This window comes from Arvicanthis niloticus, chromosome 14 (assembly GCF_011762505.2).
Source record: "Arvicanthis niloticus isolate mArvNil1 chromosome 14, mArvNil1.pat.X, whole genome shotgun sequence".
In the NCBI taxonomy this organism is placed as follows: Eukaryota; Metazoa; Chordata; class Mammalia; order Rodentia; family Muridae; genus Arvicanthis; species Arvicanthis niloticus.
Genome location: NC_047671.1, coordinates 54,240,225 through 54,256,516, shown reverse-complemented (window position 1 = coordinate 54,256,516; position 16,292 = coordinate 54,240,225). Strand labels below are relative to the sequence as shown.

Here is a 16,292-nt window from a genome sequence, read left to right as displayed (position 1 = left end):
TTTGAGTACTAGTATCTCTTCTTTGAAAAATCTTCCCTAAAACCATCTGGTCCTGGGCTTTTTTTGGTTGGGAGACTTTTAATGACTGCTTCTATTTCACTAGAGATTATATGTCTGTTTAAATTGCCTATCTCATCTTAACTTTGGAATTTGGTACCCTTTGCCTGCTCTGTACCATAGCTTCATGTGTTGAACATGAAGAAATACTCCCCAGATTTTGTTTCAATAATGTTAATATCTTATCAATCACAGCTTTGTTTTTAGCCTCAGCTAATTGACATCCATTGTCCCAGTAAAGCCAAGATTTAATTTCCATTTCTTTCTTTTTGCAAAATATATTGTATTGTTCTTTAAGAGCATTTAAGGTTTGGCATTAAACCTGTCTGCATGCCTTTCGGCAAACTTACATCTCTGTCATCATGTCCAAGTGCCTTCAGCTAGTAATATTTCATTAAATCCAAAAGAAAAAATAGTTTTAATTTTGATTAAAATTTTTGTTTCTGAGAACAATTGACATTAGTTTCATTTAACACAAAAACAATGGCTGTTTTCTGTTGCTTTATACAGTCTTCTTCTCACACAAAACCAGAAATGTGAGCCTTCTAACTCAGGCAGATGTAGGATACTGATGGATACTTCCATGCACATACCATTCATCTGATTACCAATTTCTATCATAAATTGTTGCTCATTTTTTCCAGCTCTTCAAGCTCATAAAATGTAATGCAGCTGATGCTGACTGGGCCCTCAGGCTGCTTTTGCCTGGTACAGGCAGCTTCAGAGGATGATGGCCTGACTTCCACTAGGCAATTTCCTGTGCTTTCAGACTGCAAGAGTGTACCAGCTCCTCCTTCTCCAACACTGCCTAACTACAACAGAGACAAAATGTACAATGGTTGTCAGAGTTCAAGCAATTCTTCATTCACTTACTTAGATTCATTTACATACTAGATGATGGAGAAATTAATGTGGATTATTTATGGCAAGTGCAACCAATACGATATAATCATTTGTTATTGAAGAATATGTCAACTAACTCAGCAGCTCTACATAAAATAAAATTTTAATTCCCATATACATTTCACACGATGAGCAATGCATTGAGATACATCCTTACTGTATTATCCTTACTGTATTATCCCTTTATGAACTTTTACTGTAATATCTTCATAAGTTCTAAAGGTTGCCTTTTAATCTGAAATTACTCATATATTTTACATTCATACATGAAGTATACATGAAACCCTGATGAATGATTTTCTATGATACTCCCCTTTTTCTTTTAAAAGATCCAGTTGGCCTTTCTTCTTTCTGACTTTATGTCGATCTCAATGGATGACACAAAGTCATCCATTTAGAGGACTTTTGAGATTTCACAGAAGCAGTGTCATTAAGTGATACTGCAACACTTATGTGTTTGCCCATAAGAGAATTAAAATTATATGGTGTAAATATTCATGTGTTAATTTTTGTTTACTAAAAGTCAAAAAAAAGACTTTAAGAATTGATGATAACAATATAGTTATCCTTTACAAATGAGTTTCTAGCAACTTTACTGTGAAAATAATTTCAATTATGTCACCTTGTAAAGAATACAAGATTTGCCATATTAGATATTCAGTTCCTGATGCATAAAATATATTGAAGCCAAATATCTATTTGCAGTATTCCGGTTCCCAGATTCCTATTCAACAAAAATCCCAAGACTGTTTAATTTGTCTTAAATTTGTAACTTTAGGATGATAGTCCTGGTCCTTTTTGCTCTTGATCAAGTTCTGACCATCAGCCAGGCAGTACATTGCCATTGTATAGCTACTGGGTTTTGTGTCTAATTAACAGAAAGGAAAGAGACCATTTGTTGATGATTACCAAATGGTACATTGTGAATTTACTTCTTAAAATAAGACATCTAATACACAGAACCCAACAAAGGGAACACATAAGGGTAATAACTATAGAGACCACAGTTCTAGTAAAGAAAAAAAGCAAAATCCAGCCTGAAATTAACAACAGTAAGGACAAGAAAGCAATCCCTCCCACACAGCAGAGAGCAGAGGGGACTGGGAGAGTGGCTCTGTGCATTTCCCTAACAGGGAAGAGGCAGGGTTGGTGAGGAACTGCCAGATCCTCCCTGAGACGCATTGTTTTACATCATATTTCCTTCTTAGATGATGCATATCCAATGTCTGCTTTCTTCTCTGTCTGGTACTCTGCAGTTCCATCCAAAAATATATTATTGCTATTAACTTGTGATATCAAACCTTTGAAAGCAATTTATTGAGGTACAATATTAATAACCCTGTGAAAAGCTTGAGAGTAACATGTGATATACCCATCAATGTAACCTTCTCTACCCATCTCCTTCCTTAGTTCTCACTAATAAGTGCACGAATAAGACGGCTAACACAATTTTAAGCCAAATTTGATGCAAGTTTTAAATACTGGCCAGGGCAATGAGCACTGTCCTGGTCCATACCCCAGATTCCTAGAGTATGACCGTGAGTTAGTTAGTGAAAGGCTTATAAACACAACATCAACAACAGCCTCCAGAGCACCACAAAGTTATTTGTTCCTGGGCAAGTGAGACTTACAGGTTTGAGACATTTTTTTTATAGATCTCTGAAACTCAGTATTTTAAACTTAGAACATTACTCTCACCATCACAGTTCCCTAATTAAGACTAGGGTCACCAGGGCTAGTTAGATCCCTGCAGATCCCAAGAAGGGTGTAATAAAACATCACAATGTTGTGAATTTTTATACACTAAATAGTGGAAATAAACTTACAAGGAATTAATATGCTTGATAAATCTCTTAGAACAAGGCCTATTACATGCTGCAAGATTAAAGTTATTAAAAAACACAGTCATGGGTTTTCCTCGCTTCATTTATGTTAACCCATTTTAGAAGCAATTGGTTTTGGGATTACATCTCCAAATAATCTCCCAATGTCTAAACCGACTCTGTCATTCTCAGAGTAATCCTTCAGAGAAGATTTTTAAAGTCCTAGCCCTAAGGCACTTTGATTATTTGAAATTACTCTAAGCTAAATCTTTGCTTAATGAAAATTAATGCCCTAGTTAATAGAGACATTTAATGTTTTTAAATTTCATTTGGGACAAGGATTCTTGAAACCTACAAAAAATTCAAATTTATTGTTTTGAAGCCTTCAGAATTTTGACAGAATTGCCTTATGTCCTTTGAGTGTATGGCCACAGAACCTGACAGATCTTCGGATCACTGGTCTCTACAGGAAACTAGAGGCTTTGGTCTATCACAGAACATGAGCCATTTCTGAACAACCATATGAGTCAAAGTTTATTTTGTAAATCTCAGAAGCATCACGCTAAAGTGTAATCTTCAACTGAGATATAAAAAACATATGAATTATTCATATTAATAATATATCAGGTAGTGTTTTTACCTGCACACATCACAAAACTCAGGTAAGATATTTATTTTGTAAACATTTGTTTATGGCCAAATCTCCTTTTCTGTTTTCTGTCTTCTTGAACACATAGTGTATTATTATCTACACTCACCGAACCATAGGATACTGTTTTCATTGCTGTGTGAAATATTAGATTGCTACTAGAATCTGGAAGCCAGGAACCTTCACTCTTAATTCTTCACATCAACCCCTTTAAAAGGTTGTTTTAGTGATGCTTATGTTTATTTCATTGCTGCATGCTTATCTATTCAAGATGCTTTGAAGTGTTCACTTTGCTTCATTTGATAATTAGTATAATTATATAAGCAGTATATATGTAGTAGAACAGAAAAATGGCTAAATATTTTCTACTTAGGATAAAATCCAACCTGTAGTCATTCGTAAAATACTAATACAGCTGTTTTAATAGGTTTGAGATCAGTCAAGGTGATTTTCTCAAAGCCAAAAAATCATTATTGTCCTTTATTAAGATGATTCTTACCTTCTATATCACTACAACTTTGGACTCCTTTCCTATTTAGCTCTGTTCTCAGAGCTACCAGAGGCCCACAAACATAAGGGATTCTTACTGGCTAAAGATCAAGTTAAAGTGGCTTCTTACTTTGCTGTTAGAAACCTTAGAAATTTATGAGCCAATGTGGTGAAATTGTTCATTAATATTAGATGAAGTGCTGGGATTAGTTAGTATTGCACTTATTAGTGTCCACGAATCACTACAGGAAGACCCCAGACTTAAATAGTATGCAAAAGCAAAGAGCGCTTGATTTCACAGAATTTCAACACGCAGAGGTCTACCGTTTACCAGGATGGAGACGCTGAGTGAGCTTAGAGGCTCACTTTTAAAGCCTGTTAGGGGAATTTCAGAGAAGAGTAAGTAGGTAACTTTTATCCTCATTGGTTGGTTCTATTTCCAGGGGTGTGGGTGTCTTTGGTATTGGTCAAGGTTCTGGGGAATTTGGGGGAGTTTTTAAAACTGTTGTTGATTAACTATTTTCCAACTCAGGCCAGGTGGCAGGGCAGCTCTTGGCAGCTCCTGATTGGCTGCCCCTGAGAGGTGGCTTTCCTTGGAATTGACTTGTTTTGAACTTTTCCAGTTCTAGGAAACAGACACTCAGGCCTAGTCTCCTAAATTGCCAATTTGTAACCAGACATGGAATCATCTTGGCTCTGGCCAACTCAGTCCTTTCAAACTAAATGTCTGAGTATCCCAGTTGTTCTCTTTAAAATAGGAACAACTGCATCTATTGGTGTATCAGTGATAATGTTTTAAAAAATCTCAACTATGCAAGATAATTCTAGTTGTAGGGCAATACTACTTAATACTATTGACAGCATCTGAGAAAGATGAAATAAAGAAGAATTTTTCTTTTTCTGTGAAACAAACAAAAATTCAGACAACAAATATATGAAGCATTGTTCTTGGCTATTAGATACCAATCAGACCAAGACAGCAACTCCTGTATATGGAGGACAAACAACACTGGGACTGACTGGAACGTCTCAAGGCTGCAACAGTGGAGAAGCCAGGAGGATCCCAGCAGCCTTTCTCCCATGAGAAAACAAAAGCGATGTCAGGGTGCCCACAGAGACTGGCGTACAGACACAAACACAGAGAAGAAAGCTAGGTCTCTGTGAAGCTCAGCGCTCCCCACCCTCAGTATTTCAGCTGAGTACTGATCAGCCTGTGACCTTGAGGAAAGTGTTCAAGGCCAGAGAAAGAGCCACAGAATAGGAGCATGCACCTAGCTCATATTTGGAATGGAAGACTGTATGTTCCCAGTGCACAGATATAACAAATCTTAAAACAGACTTCAGATCGCAGAACGTTCAAGCTGTATCCAGAACAGAGTTTTAAAATATCACAATATATTTACATCTGTGCTTGTACTCAATCAGATAAACTTCATAATATCTAATAATAATATATTTAATAAATAATGATGATGATGATGAATAATTTCAGAGTGTATAAGGAAGCAGGAAGTAAAAATCAATCAACAGACTCCAGACACAGATGCAGAAACACTTCGTAGGAACATTAAAATGGTTATTACAACTAGGAAAAGCTGATAATATTTAATAGGTTTGTAAATTATGTACTGAGAACTCTGAAATAAAACATCAGAAGGTAAAAGATTTAATCTAATTCTTAAATCCAAGATAGAAAAATATACTTGACAGAATTATCAACTGATTAGATATCTCACAAACAAAGCATAGTACATTTATAGATATAACATGAAAACTATTCCAGTCACCAATTTAATAAGCCAGAATAATCCCTAGCTACATTCTAAATATTTGTCCTTATACTCACAGATAAGTGCAGTCCTCACCCCTCATCAGAGGAGCTGCTGTTTACAATAGATGGAGACAGTTATTGAAAACCACAACTGACCAAAATGGAGCCCAGTCCTGATGGGGCCATCTCCAGTACAGTCCATCTACCTAAGGCTTAGAGAACATTTCAAAAAACGGGGTGGGAAAATTCTAAGAGCCAGAAGATCAGGGAGTTTGCTGTGAGATTGTGTCTCCTATTAATATCAGAAGCTACGCCTAGTAAGTCTTACTAACTTGATTGCTTAACCATGAGCTGAACAAGGAAAAGAGACAGGTAATGTGGATGTGGGCAAGACCACAAAGCCTCAACCCTTCACAGACAACTACAGGATACTGAGGGATGCTGGGAGCTGGAGAAAGAGCATACCAATTAGTTATCCAATACCAAGTGGTCAGACCTAAAAAAACATACATGCAAATAACATTATACAGACTGAACAGGTTAGATTTAGAAATATAGAAATGTATATATGTATATGTATGTATATGTATGTATATACACATACATATATATTCATATGTACTCATATAGATATGTAAAGTGATATATATGTGATATTAATTCCTACCAAAATAGATATTATATATGTATATGCATATAATGAAAAATAGAGGGCATAAATTTGAAAGAGTATATGGGAGGGTTTGGAGGGATAATAGGGAAGGGGAAATGATGTAATAATTTACACCATAATCTTAAAAGCAAGAAATAACTTTAAAAACACTATTCCGGATGAAACACAAAAAAAGGTAAAAATGAACTTAATGTTGATATTTGAACAAAGTCTGTGGAACAATGTCAAATACAAGTTAGAGTCCATGTAGAATGATGGGGGCTAGTATTTAAAGAAATGTTATACACAAGTTTCTGAATGTTAGAAGTTTAAGAACTTTAACAAGTTTCAACATGGGCAGGCAAATGAGGTGTGTTCGCTGCCGAGCCTGACCTCTTGGGTTTGATCCCTGGAACCACATGGTAGAACTAACTTCTCTGTGAGTTGTCTTCTAGCGACAACATGCATGCTGTAACGTGTTCATGCCCCCCACCCACGTAAATACAATAAAATAATTTTAATGTCAACATGAGGGAAATGAAGAAAAAGACACTACAGTCCTCATAGTCTTCTTAACATCAGAAATAAAGAAAACACAACAGGTATTGAGGGAACATAATAGAGAAAGATAAGGGATTATGGCAAATTATTAATCAGAAGTGGTTCAGCAGAAGATGGGAGAGTGACATCATCCGTGGACTGAGGGGAAAGAAAAGAGCAAGCTGACATCCTGTTGCTTGGGAAAGACCAGGGAGATAATGACTGTCTAATGTGTACAAAGCCCGGTGCAGTTCGTCACTTGGCCTGAAAGTACTAAACATTTGATTGTGCACTTAAAACATAGAATTGATCAGTCTGTGCTATGTTTTACCTCCCAGTCTGTGGACCAAAAGTTGATGTTGCTAGCTCCCAAGAGAGCAGGGTGAGTTGAGCTCCTGCGTCCTTGAACATAGGGCCACACAAGGTAATGAAATACTACCAGCGTATGCTACCTATTCCCACCAAAATAAATACATGTTCTGTGCCAGCTCAGGTCACCATCACACTGTGTATTTAATAAACATTTATGAAACCTGAACATGCTAGTCCCTAACTGTGATAAACCAGCCCTTCCGTGGTATTTGTGTCTGTTCATTGGTGTCTGCTAATGAGCTCCACTCAGCCCATAATTCTATCATTCAGGCCATTCACACATTCGTTTTGCAAATGATTTATCAAAAACCTGTTCTATCCCCATGTTTTTATCTACAGTCTGTGGGTACAAAAGTCAATAAGAAATTTTGTTCTCGGGGAATCTTTTGTATTGGCAGATACACGCTTGACTATTATTACGATTAAAATGTTGAACTAGGAACGTGAGGGAAAAGCTATGGACAGCAGAAGGAATTGTTCATTCTGTGGAGTGCAGAAAGTTCTCGGTGAAGGTGCTGACTGTTTGGGTTGCCCAGTGTTAGTTACTGTTGCTATACTGACGGACATTCCTGTGTGAATGTTGTATGATGCATGTGTGTCTATATATGTGTGTATTATTTGTACATGTATATATCTGCATATATATGTATGTATGAGATGTGCACATACACATTCCTGTGCATAAAGTTTAAAAGTTGTTGTTGTTATTGTTGTTGTTTAGGCTGGAGAGATGGCTCTATCATTAAGGGCTCAGAAACTCTCTGTCTTCAATTCCAAGCACCCACATGACAATTAACAGTTTCAGGGCCTCAGATGCCATCTTCTGGACTCCATAGGCACCAGACACTCATGTGGTACACATTCATGTGTGCACACAAAGCACCCATACACATAAAAATAATAAAGTAGACTTTTATTACCATTTATTTATGTCTGTGAAAAAGCACACACCCATGAATGTGCATGCAAGTGCCCACAGAGGCCAGAAGGTATCAAATCCCCTGGATCTGGCGTTACAGATAGTCATGACCTGCTTGTGGGTGCTGGGAACTGAACTCCAGACCTTTGGTAGAATAGCAAGTGCTCTTAAATGCTTAGCCTTCTCTCCAGCCCTCAGACTATCATTTTGAAACAATCATTTTGTAATGCACGCATATTTTCTAATTCAGACCTTGAAACATGACAGAGTGGGCATGGTAGTAATCCCTGTTCTGCAATATCCATGGTTTTGGCTGAGACTACGTGTTTGGAAGCCTGATGTCTGGAAGGATGAATCAATCACCTAGTTTGACTCCACTCGCATTTCTGGCATGATCATGTCTGTTTTGTGAGACCTGGGTGGTGGGTTTGTCAAATAGAAATCCTAAACTTGACTGGCCCATGTTACCTGCTGTGCAGCATACCATCATATGTCCTGGAGGGTTTAGAAAAGTCCAACTTGTAACACTGCAGCTCAGGGATTCAACGAAGGTCCCACAGAACATGGAGATCACATTGGCTTTTTATGATCTAACCTTGGAAGTCACTAAAACTCCCATTAGTCACTCTGTACTCCCATTAGTTCCAAGCATCTTAAAATTCTACCAAATTCAAAGAAGAAAAAAGTAGACTTAACGTCTCAATGGAGGAGTGGCAAATTCAGGGCAGGGGGTGAGATGAGAGGCAATAGATGTGTAAGATGTGAATGTATAAGTGTGTATGACTGTCTTTGTCTATGTGTGTATGTGATGTGTGTGTATGTGTGTGCGTGTGTGTACGTGATGTGTGCATATGTTGTAGTTGATTAATCCACTCTAATCTCCCCAGCATGGCTATGCAAGTTCCTCACTACAGTGCCCTAATCAATGCTCTGGGTTCTGGAATGAAAGACACACACACACACACACACACACACACACACACACACACACACACACACTTCTATTCTAATATGCCTTAAACAATGCAATGGCTGGGCCACTCCCAAACTTCCACATGGCTAATGCTTCCCCTCTGATACTCCTGAATTATTACTTACTACAATCTATATTCCATCTTTGCTTTCCGAAACCCAATGGGGGCCCCCTGGGTCCCTCTTCCCAGGCTCTTACGTGATTGTTACTCTGTCTTCTGCAGCTCTCCAGCCTGTACCTTATTCCTTTCCTGGCATGGTGATTCTGCTTCTTCCTTGGTCCCCTTGCCTGGGAATCCTAAAGTCCTGCCTCTGTCTCCCTGCCTAGCCATTGGTCGATGGCAACTTTATTTACCAATTAGAACCAGCTGGGGGCAGGGACCCCCCAGAGTCTCACATGCGAGATTCTTGTGCAGTTTGGGAACTCATAATGCAAGCATTGAACCAAATCCACATCATGCATGTATGATGCATGTGGACATCTCTCTGTGTGTGCATTTTATTCACACATGTATATGTCTGTGCATGTCTTAGTTCAGGAGCAGAGGGGTGACAGATGCCTCGTCTAAGGGCACACATGAGGTCCCCACACGTGCACAGCATGGGCTTTACCCACCTGCCCCTCTTAGCCCAGCTTCCAGAGTCTTCATTTTCTGGGAACTACATATGTATCATGACATGGGAATAATCATACTGTGGCTTCTGCGTATTAACAGTCGTCTCAGAAAGACATCAAAACACAAATTAGGGGTTTGCTTTAAAGAACTTTGAACTTTTATTCTGGGGAAACTAGACTTCAATTTGTAGATGTGAGATTTCAGCTTGAAGTTCATTATTCGTGCTTTCAGCTCAGGCCTTGCTTGAGTTACCCTGTGGTTTAGAAGTATAGGCATAAGGCCTTAATGGGGTGGGGTGTGTTAAATGGCACAGGAGGACCAATCGAGACCATGATGGTAATTATGTAAATGACAATGTAAATGAAATAACAAACAGGTGAAATTAATATCTGCGTGTGAAATTGCTCAAGGCTAGCTAGCAAGGAAGTCATGAGTATGTATGGTGACTCTGAAATAGGTAAGATGACAGTGATCCCAGAATTGGGATGAGGAGGGACCAAGGCACACAACATGTCCTGGCCAGGTGATGCTGGTCAGGCCATGGGAGACACTTTCCCTTTGCGGACAGTTTTGAAATCATCTCTCTCTCTCTCTCTCTCTCTCTCTCTCTCTCTCTCTCTCTCTCTCTCTCTCTCTCTGGTAAATACAATGTGAGTGGCAGGCATCCAAAGCAGATGTGGCACAAACATGGAATGCTCACATTGACATTCTTACTGAAATTCATGTATATCAATTCTAAATTTTCTGAAGAACAGAAAAGAGCGAATCCATGCGGTTTAATTTTCATCCCCAATAGGAAAGCTGTAGCCAGAACACTGTTTTCTTTCCTTAATCACTGGTTCTTCTGTGTCCTGTTAGATTTTTAAAGAGATTCAAACTTCCTCCTACCAACTCCTGAGACATTATCAATTAACCACACACAGCCCATCGAACACAGCAGAGCTGTAATTAAACCAAATTGCCATGTAGTAGCTCTCACTACACAACGACACAGTGTTTTGTTAGGACCATGGAGAAAGTTTAATTACACGTCTAGACACCCCCCGAAGGCAGAGTGTCCGTATTATCTTTGAGTGTTCTTGAGAGTTTGATGGCTACATTTTTAAGAGATACGTGATAAGGTATATTTAGGGGATCTATCTGTTCCCTTTTAAATTCCACATCCCACTTTAATGCATACTTAGACTAGGAATTGTTTGTGCATCTGTGAATTAAAAGGTTTTTGAAGGGAAATGCCTAAATTTCTTCTTTTCGTATTTGATTTACCTTTCATTTGCAGCCAAATACTGTTATTTTTCCTTTAATGCATCCCAATGTCAACTCCTTCTTTTTCTCCCCAGCTCCTTCCCTTCCTCCCTCCCTCTGTCTCTCTGTCTCTTTCTGTGTGTGTGGTAGTTTGGGTGTTGGTGGGTGGGTGGGCTTGCACATGCGCGCACACACACTTGTGTCATGGAACGTATTTAGAAGTCAAAAGACAATCTCAGCAGCATCGATGACTTTGTTTGAGAGGTCTCTTGTTCATTTTGCCTACTCCAGACTAGTTTCCCAGAATTCTCCCGTCTCTATCTCCCATCTTGCCAGAGGAGCAATGGCTCAGTCGCACTACTGTGCCAAGCTTTATGTGACATCTGAGGACCCTAAGTCAGTTCCTTCTACTTGTGAAGCACACTCTTTCTTACTTACTGTGCTACTGCCCAGCCTCACTCTTACTTTTCAGTGTATAAAGCATGTGCTAGGCCGGGCAGTGGTGCCGCACACCTTTAATCCCAGCACATGGGAGGTAGAGGCAGGTGGATTTCTGAATTCGAGGACAGCCTGGGCTACACAGAGAAACCCTGTCTCAAAAAACCAATAAATAAGTAAGTAAATAAATAAATATTGAAAAGCATGTGCTATTGTGTAAGACACCATCACCTTCAATACCATTCCTTCTCCATCTTTGAGCAAAAGCCACCTGTCCCCTGAGACTGGAATGCTTTCTCCTTTCATCCCAGCCCTGCCTGGTCAGTCTCACAGATGCCCAGACTGGACAGACATATCCCTGATGCCCATCCTAGATATATATTTAAATTTACTTATCACTTATTTCTTTGTAACTACAGAGCATTTTTGTGCATTGTCCCACACTATGCATTACTTTTTAATATAATGTCTAATTGCCCAAACATTTCTGTAGCCTCTAGCCTGAAATCTCCTCTTCTCTGAAACCTGGCATCATACAGTGAGAATAAGAACATGAATCAATTACACACACCTCCTTTTTAAACGTTCTCAGCATCCCGAGAGAAGTTGCTTCTCACCAGGCACTTGCTCTAATCCTATATGCGAACAAGTTTTATGTGCTGTTCATTTGTAGGCTGTATGTATGCTACTTCAGTTCCTTTATACGCTTGCATTCTCTCAGCATAAGATTTGTGTATTTAAAACCAGGCCGACCTGCTGGCCATTACCTTCTGTGTGATAGTTATCTAACATGACAGTGCTCCGTTTAATGACTGTTGTCAAAAGAAATACATGTTTCATTAAAAGTTTAACTGAGTGAACGGTTTTAGTTTTTTAGTTGAATTTAGGAGGAAATAGTGTAGATAAAAACCATTGTCGTAGAACTGATAGTTATACATTTACCAAAATGTTATGGCATGTGTGTTTGGACATATCTGAAGAAGAATATCTACTCATGATCCTCCACTCTGGTAACCTGGGAGACGCATGCCACAGCCAGAGTAGGAGCTAGAGTCTGAGCATCCTTCATTGCCTCTTCTCTTGTTGACCACTCCAACCTGACACCCAGACTTCCCTACCCAGCGGCATCCAAAACCCACCTCTCTGCCAGCATCCTGTTTCCAAGGAGAACAAATGACAGCTTCTTTCTGCTTTGCTGGAGACTAGTTTGAACAGAACAAATCAGGGTAATGACATGAAGAAATAGGACAATTTGGGGAAAATTTTGGAATTAAAAATGAACAGAACTTAGTTATGAATTTAGGAGAGGCAGATGAGAGATGAGAAAGACAGTCTCTGAATTTGCTGAGAGCCTCTCGCAGACTGGGAAAGCCCTCTACACTGATACACACCCCCTGCTCTCGTAAACTATCCCCTGCCCTGTGTGTTTTTAAGCACAGTTTTCTTTTTGAGATGCACTTCTAAAAATCCTAATGCTTGTTGTTGAGCCATAAGATTATGGTAGAACTTAAAACATCAAACATAGACATCGGAACCATGAATAAAATTACACAACTGTTACTTCACTGTCTTCCCTGTGTAGTACCTGCATGAAAATGGGATTGTCCACCGTGATCTCAAACCAGAGAATCTTCTCTACGAAACTCCAGCCCCTGATGCACCACTCAAAATTGGTAAGAAAGTTTTCTAATATTCCATGACCCATTTTTCCCAAGCAGAAGTAATTTGCTGGATGAAGTTATCCATTTTGTTCTATCCAGGATTGCCTCTGTCCGGTTTCCTTCAAACCTTTTCATCTGTGAGTAACAGTGAATCATTTGATGGTTGATACCCTTGGGCGGTTAACAAGCGCCATTGCTGGAAATTTCAATGAGTCCCAGACTCGGTGTTTAGTAATGATAAGGACCCTGAGAGATAACCTGGTGTTTTTAAAATAAGTTTATAGTGAACATTCTTCTTGTGATTTGGTTCCTAACTTTGAATTGCCCAATTATTTGGAGCTCAACCTTATATAATGAAGAACTTTAATACAAAATACTTGCTACAAATTAGTGAATGTAGACTCCAAATCCCTTGTTTCTATTAACAGAGAAAACGCAAAGACCATATTTCCAGATTGTTTTCTACAAGATGCTGTTGCCTCATCTGGGTAAAAACTCCCTTTTATGTGTATTTGTGAGGACATAATTTTACAAAGCATTTATTGTTGGCCAAATCAAATAATATTTTAAATTCTGCATTGCTTTAGAGAACCCTAAAATGCTCATGTATAGACCAACATACCAAAATGTATACAAGACTTTCTCAAACTTCATTGACTGTAGAAACCCACCCTATATAAGCATTCAGAAAAACTATAATGGTGAACTTTGGGCAAGTCTTATCTACCCATTGAAAGCAGCCCTTCAGGAGGAAAACACATTACATTTTATATCCCATATACATGATGAAGCAAATTTTTGTTTCCAAAGACAATTATAAGTTGTTAAGAGGTGACTTCTCTTCAGCAGAATCTCTATAAAAGCCACTGAGGGGTGTTCTCTCCTCTTGGCTGTCTTTTAGAGGTAAGCTGATATGTTCAGTGCATTTACAAGTGTTAACACCTCTGAAAATTAAGTTGTTCTACTAAGGAAGAGTTCAGGCTGTGTCCTGAGAGCAAGAATCTAAGAAAGCATTCGGAAAAGCCTGCTGGGCAGCCAGCTTGTTCTGGTAATCACTCCTCAAAGACAGTGGGCAGCAGGGGGTCTCCATTTCCTTTGACATCACTTTCAGAGAGGTCATCCTTAAAGAAGTCTCTTTAGATGGATGGATAGACACTAATTCGTGCAGGAAAGCCTTTCTTTCTGAAAGGCTGCCTGTTGTGTTCCAAGATGTGGTCAGGGGCCTTGTGGAAATGTGGGTGTTATTTTTGAAGTCTAAAATGGCATCCATTCTGCAACTGCCTCTCTTGAAGAATGGCCTCGAGTAGCTTTCTGAGAGTTCTGAAGAAAGGTCATTCAGCAATAGGTCAGCACTGTAGCAACTTGGATAATATTTTACCAAAGTAATACACAGAGAAATAAATAAAATAACTTGATTACAGGAGCATAGATTATTATCTGTCAACCATTAGGAAGTGATGTTGTTTCTTTTCAATCAGAATAAGCTTTTGATATTTTTTGTTTATTTCCATGGCATTTATGAAAATTTTTTTTATTTCACTTGTGAATTAGACTCTGACTTATATCACTAAGTCTATATTGTCTTCTGGAGTTACTAAGAAAGCGCGTAATGAAGAAAACTAAAAACATGTTAATGTATTTGAGATTTAGAGAAAATTCAAGCATTATAAATTACTCATAAATGTATTTTTGGGTAATGATTTGTTTTCCAAGTTAAAGAAAGGCGTCAATTACTATTTTCTTTAGCTTCTTCTGAAGCAACTGCTTTCCATCCACATCCACCCCAGCACTGGATCAGAGGTCAACAGATACATTGGTTTTGTTTTTGAAAAGCAAGGGTACTTATAAAAGCTGAGAAAAGTCTCGGTGCACTAACTTCTTCTCTTGTACTTCTAGCTGATTTTGGACTTTCTAAAATTGTGGAACATCAAGTGCTCATGAAGACAGTGTGTGGAACCCCAGGGTACTGCGGTATGCTCTGATGCTGACATTTTACCTTTATTGAAATCTATTTTTACCTAATGACCTGATTTTACTTCAACTCCCAATGTCTCTATTTATACATGTTTTAATGTGGCCATTAAATGGCTTGGCTTTGGTTGCAGAATGACTGGGGCATATATAAATGATATTTGGATCACCTTTTGTCTCTCCTTGGGTGGGGGGTGCTCAGTGATATGGAATGTAGGACACCTGTGTCACAATACTTGTTGAGTTAATGCTGCTCTGGGAGACATGGAGGAGTGGACGGTCAGCCTGTAGGGAACAGGCAGGGGAGCACACAGCAGGGTGTGTGGTTACAGTTAAAGCCACTGGCCTTCCTAACTTTCTTTGCTTTTCCTTTGGAATGTGCATGAGGAGAAAAGATGATTCATTTAGATAGAATACAGGATAATGAGAACGGGGTAACCTCGCCTGTTACTAGAGCTCACCACCAAAATAGCTTGGCTCTGGGTCTGGCCATTCAGCCATATCAAGAGAAAAATGACATAAAATATATAAAGTAGAAAAACAGATTTACTTCCAGTCTTCTTTAAAACGTGGGCTAGCACTGCTTCTCAGTCTGTGTCTGCGTTCCCCTTGGTAGCTTTACAGTTTATAGAAGGGACACAGTAAAGCTACTTGTGTAGATTCAGCTATGGATCCCAACAGTCAGGGTGAATGCTGTCTTCCTCATGACCGTGGCTAGGGCTGGAACAGAGAAGCCCACCTTCACCTTAGCATGGTACAGTGTTTCTTGTAGAGAACCAGACCTGAAAAAGTCAATGATAAGAAAACATCTGTCTGAAGGCATATGGCTTACATTAATTAGGTTATCCTGGGCATTGCCTATCTGGGCTTCCCAAGAAGAGTGTACCAGCCACCCTTAAGGTAGACAGTGCTAATGGCCCTCTCTCCTCTTGCCTGACCTCCCAGGATGAGCTGAAGGCACCCTGGGTAGAGCCCTCAATTTACAGACAGAACAAAAGCTTTTGATCCATGCTAGCATGCACCATCTCATCCTTTTTTATAACTAAATTAAGATAGCAATAACCTAGCCAGAAATAAAACAACTTCCAAACATTAATCCAGTGTTCCTAAAGCTTGTGATCAACACATATGCAACAGCTCAGCCAAAACTTTTGACTCTAGAAAAAAACAAAACAAAACAAAAGGAAACTTAGTGTCACCACATGAAAGATGA

General features: G+C 39.0%; 1 protein-coding gene across 2 annotated transcripts in view; it reads left to right on the top strand.

Annotated features, from left to right (window-relative positions):
* Positions 1 to 16,292, top strand: part of Camk4 (calcium/calmodulin dependent protein kinase IV) — a 224,025-nt gene that overhangs the window by 182,850 nt on the left and 24,883 nt on the right. For both annotated transcript variants that reach the window (XM_034518596.2, XM_076912860.1), the window contains exons 7-8: positions 13,030 to 13,120; positions 15,005 to 15,079. In XM_034518596.2, the coding sequence (XP_034374487.1) occupies positions 13,030 to 13,120; positions 15,005 to 15,079 (166 nt within the window). The remainder of the gene's footprint in view (positions 1 to 13,029; positions 13,121 to 15,004; positions 15,080 to 16,292) is intronic.